Genomic DNA, 5007 nt, shown 5'->3' with positions numbered 1-5007 from the left:
CTTAATCCCCAGTTCAATACATGACTTTCACACATTTGTGCTTATAGTATACGCAGAGGAGATCCAAAGATTATACGAACCACCAAGAAAATAAAACAGAATACTCAAATCTTAACCCTCGGTCGGATAAACTTATCGCGCAGGAGATGATCCAAGATTTGAATAAAAATAAAGAAAAATTAAGCTGAATTTCTTTGCAAAATGAAATAAGAAAATAAGTCGAATTTTCTTCAAAAATGAACGCATGCACACACAAGAATCTTTAAATACTTCATTGCTGAAAACAGATATTAATCAAGCTTCAACATGTTTCCCACTAGATTCGGCAGTGATTTATGTTTATATCACTTAGTTTCCCTTGTTTGTTTTAAAGGTCTACCAAAGAACCAATACATTTAAGCACTTAGCCTTTTATGCCCACTTTTTAGTGGATTTGTGACCAGATGATCAACGTACTATCATCTTCCCTTTTTGCTTCAAAAACTCATTTTCTGAGGAGCAACATTTTTTAATGTTTTTGACATTTTTAAATTTTATAATGTTTTTGGCTTTTTCAAATTTTTCTATGTTTTTGGTTTTTCTTTGAAATTTTCTCCCCCTAAAATCAAAAACTATATGAAAAATTATTTACATAAGAAGGACTGACTTTGATGTTTGGGATCACAAGGTATCCAAAACACCTGTAATCTCGGTAACCCTCTTATCACCACCGCCCAAAACTTTTAAACCATTAAGTTTTAATAAGTAATGAAATCTTGACTTATCAAAAGCTTTGGTGAAAAGATCTGTCTTTTGTTCATTGGTGTGAATTTTATCTACGGTAATCAACTTCTTTCCATAGCAATCACGAATGAAGTGATACCATATTTCAATATGCTTAGTTTTAGAGTGATTTACCGGATTCTTAGTTATGGAAATTGCTGCATTATTATCTACAAAGATAGGGGTAGTAAGAAAATTCAAACCGTAGTCCCGCATCTGTTGTTGTATCCAAAGAACCTGAGAACAGCAACTGGAAGCAGCTACATACTCAGCTTCACAAGTAGACAACGAAACCGTGGTTTGTTTTTTGCATTGCCAGTGACAAGTAGTTTACCGAAGAACTGACACCCTGCCGTTGTAGATTTGGCATTCAGCTTACAGCTTCCATAATCTGAATCAGAATAAGCCCTTAACACAAACTCATCGTCTTTTGGATACCAGAGACCGACCCCTAGACATCCCTTGAGATAGCGTAGAATTCTCTTGATGATCATGAGATGTGAAACCTTCGGATTTGACTGATATCGGACACACAAACAGGTAGCATACATGATGTCTGGCCGAGAAGCAGTAAGATACATCAATGAGCCTATCATAGATCGGTATAAAGTTTGGTCAACCTTCTCCCCGTTGGGATCAAGACCAATACTATGATTCACTGGTAGAGGAGTACTGATTGCCGCTGCATCAGTCATGTTGAACTTCGCCAATACGTCGTTGACATACTTGTTCTGATGTATGAAGATACCTTCTGACATCTGTTCTACTTGAAGTCCAAGAAAGAATTTCATCTTCCCCATTGCATTCATCTCGAATTTCTTCTTCATTACTTCTTCAAACTGCTTTCCCAGAACATCATTTGTCGATCAAAATATTATATCATCAACATATATCTGCACGATCAGTAGATGTTCATCAACAGATATGGTGAAGAGTGTACAGTTTACGGTTCCTCGAATAAACCCGTTGTCCAAGACATGTTGGGACAATGTCTCATACCAGGCTCTCGGGGCCTGATGTAGACCGTTAAGGGCTTTATCAAGTAAGTACACTTTGTCTTTGTGAATCGGATCGACAAACCCCGGTGGTTGTCCCACATATACTTCTTCACTAATATTTCCGTTAAGGAATGCTGACTTCGTCCAACTAATAAACTTTGAAACCTTTCCAAGAAGCAAATGCTAGAAAGATCCAAATTGCTTCCAGTCTTGCAACTGGTGCATAAACTTCGTTGTAATCGATACCTTCCCTCTGATTAAATCCCAACACAACAAGTCTTGCGTTGTTTCTTACAATAATCCCATTCTCATCCCTTTTGCACTTAAACACCCACTTGGTGTTAAACTGCTTTTTATCTTCAGGTAAGTCAACCAATTTCCAAACCCCCAGCTTCTCAAACTGCATAAGCTCCTCTTGCATGGCATTCACCCAGCTTTCTTTTGTTAGGCCTCTTTATACGTTTTCGACTCAACCTGCGAAATAAAACATTTAAATGAGAATTGATTTTGTAAAGGAGAAACATTAGAGTAAAAGCACTGGAGGTTTGGATAAAGTTCTTGGCACCACCTCGGTAGGTACTGAAACTTCAGATTGGAGATTGTTCTCACACACTTCAGTAGAAATAGTAGATGGAGAAATAGCTTCAATAATCTACTCATCTGATTCACCATCTTCATCAAAAACTGGATTAGTCTCTGGCATGTTATCGGATTGAACATGATCAGGTACTTCTTGAGGAACAGACACATGAACTTCAGGTGTTAATACATTATCTTCTGATAACTGTTGTTGATATAGCATCATCAGTGCCTCATCAGATGGAACTTCCTCAAGGAGCTTGAAACTCTCCTAAAGGCTCTCATCAAAAAATAGCCATGAATCCCCTGGTCATTGAATGGTAGGAGTGTATCTTTGGCAATTGACATTTTGGACTTGAACAATCTTGTGGAGGCTAGGAATGTAGACACTGAGTGGACTAGCATACCCCACAAAGAATCCTTCGACATATTTGGGACCAAATTTGCCATTAGGATCAAGAGCAATACATGTTGATCCAAACAGTTCAAGCCACTTCAGATTAGATTTTCGACGATTAAGTAGCTCAAAACACGTCTTGCCGAATTTCTTGACTGTAAGCACCTGGTTGAGAGTATTGCTGCCGCCACTGCTTCTGACCAAAAATGAACTGGTAATTTTGAATCAGAAAGCATAGTTTGAGTTGTTTCAATCAAGGTTCAATTCTTTCGTTCAGCAACCCCATTTTGCTGTGGAGTATACGGTGCACTGAATTCATGAAGAATCCCCCGGTCATTACAGTATCTAGCATCTTGTTGTTCTTGAATTCCGTCCCATTATCACTTCTTATTCGTCGAATCGGTAGATCATATAAATTTTCCAGCTTCTTGAATAAGATCATGAGGGAATCATATGTCTCATCGTTTGGTTCCAAAAACATCACCCACGAAAATCTTGAGTAATCATTAGTAACCACAAGAATAAAGCTCTCCGGTGATACTTTTGACATTCACTGGTCCAAATAGATCCATATGGATATGTTCGAACGATAAGTTAATGGTGTTAACTATTTTCTTCGGATGAGGTTTCTTTGTCTGCTTTCCCTTTTTACAGTCTAAACAGTCTTCGCTTAATTGAAAATTTCTTAAATTCACTCCCTCATGAGAAGATTTAATTACTGAAATTGAAAAACTCATGAGAAGATTCCTTTGGTCTAATGGGGATTGTTGCCGGGGAAAAGCTAAAGTGGCTTGGGAGGCTGTTTGCCTTCCTAAATTTGAAGGTGGTCTTGGTATTCGAAGGTTGTCCGAGTTTAATGTTGCGCTTTTGTCTGCTCATATATGGAAATTGCTTAGTAACAAGGAATCTCTTTGGGTCAGATGGATTCATACATATAAACTGCGGGGCGTTAGCTTCTGGGCTGTCCAAAAGCGGGGTAATATGTCTTGCACTTGGAGAAACCTCTTACAGATTCGGCAAATGGTGAGACAATTTTTCTGGTTTCGTATTGGGAACGGTGACTCTACTTCTGTCTGGTATGATAATTGGTGTACTACACGTCCTCTGATTGATATGGTGTCTACTAGATCAATCCATCGGGAGGGTTTTTCTTTATCTGACAGAGTTTCAAATTTAGTTGAGGAGGGTATTTGGAGGTGGCCGGTTGAATGGAATTCTATTCTTCATTCTGTGCAGTTTCCTTCAATTCAAAATCAAAAAGATGATGAAGTTTGGATCAAAGATTTGAATGGAAAGTTTGTTCAGTTTTCTGTTAAGGATATGTGGCATGCTATTCGATCTAAGGATCGCAAGGTCACTTGGTTTAATGTTGTATGGTATCCTAACTGTATTCCTAAGCACGCTTTTTTATTGTGGCTGATCATTAAGAATCGTTTAAAAACTCAGGATAAGGTAAGATATTGGGAGAACCGAACTGATGTCAGCCAGGTATGTCCGCTGTGTGATGTTCAACCTGATTCTCATGGTCATTTATTCTTTCGTTGCTCGCTTTCACTCAAAGTCTGGAAAGGTGTATGTGAGTTTGCTAAGATTGATTCATATTCTGATATGTGGGGGGATATCTTGGTGAAATACGAGTCTTTTGCTTCTAGTAAATCGGCGGATGTGGTTACTGCTAAACTTGTTTTAGCAGCGACTTGCTACCTGATTTGGCAGGAAAGGAATTTAAGACTATTCAAAAATCAAAAGAGGGATTGCAGTCAGATCATTGATGCGGTAGTGGGCATTGTCAGATTAAAACTTCTCTCGAGTCGGTTTCGTTCAAGCTCAAGGAAGTGGATGGAAGTTTGGAAGCTGCCTAATGCTACATTAGAAGTCTAATGTTTATTTTGTTTTCTTGTAGTTTAATGGGCTGTGTTTAGTGGGTTTTTAGGCTAGCGAGTGGTATGCCTCTCGTCTAGTTTTTGTGGTTGTGTTTTTTTTGTTGCCGTTTTGATACTCTGTCATTACGCCAGTTTTTATTTTTATTATAGCCTGGGTACAAACCCTTTTACCCTAAATTCACTCCCTCTGCCAAGTTCTTGTGAACCGGATGGTTCATCTTCCTCACACTTATATGTCCCGTCTGCCGATGCCACAAAACTGACTCCCATTCAGATGCTCTTGAGATGAAACATTGAGCAGACCCCGAAGATGTTGATGCAGTGCTCATGTTCATGACAAAACGATCATTCTCTCGAGGAGCACGCATAATGATCCACTCTTCAGGTA

General features: G+C 38.7%; 1 protein-coding gene across 1 annotated transcript; it reads left to right on the top strand.

Annotated features, from left to right (window-relative positions):
- Positions 1–3471: 3471 nt before the first annotated feature.
- Positions 3472–4617, top strand: LOC143565480 (uncharacterized). The gene is made up of 2 exons (XM_077052442.1): positions 3472–3651; positions 4183–4617. The coding sequence occupies exons 1-2, from the start codon at positions 3472–3474 to the stop codon at positions 4615–4617; spliced, it is 615 nt and encodes a 204-aa protein (XP_076908557.1).
- The last annotated feature ends 390 nt before the right edge of the window (positions 4618–5007 follow it).

Source organism: Bidens hawaiensis, unplaced genomic scaffold (assembly GCF_021521415.1).
Source record: "Bidens hawaiensis isolate Kalapana, Puna unplaced genomic scaffold, B.hawaiensis_p1.1 tig00022355_1, whole genome shotgun sequence".
Taxonomy (NCBI): domain Eukaryota; kingdom Viridiplantae; phylum Streptophyta; class Magnoliopsida; order Asterales; family Asteraceae; genus Bidens; species Bidens hawaiensis.
Note: the sequence above shows the minus strand (reverse complement) of the source record. Positions and strands in the feature narration are given on the sequence as shown.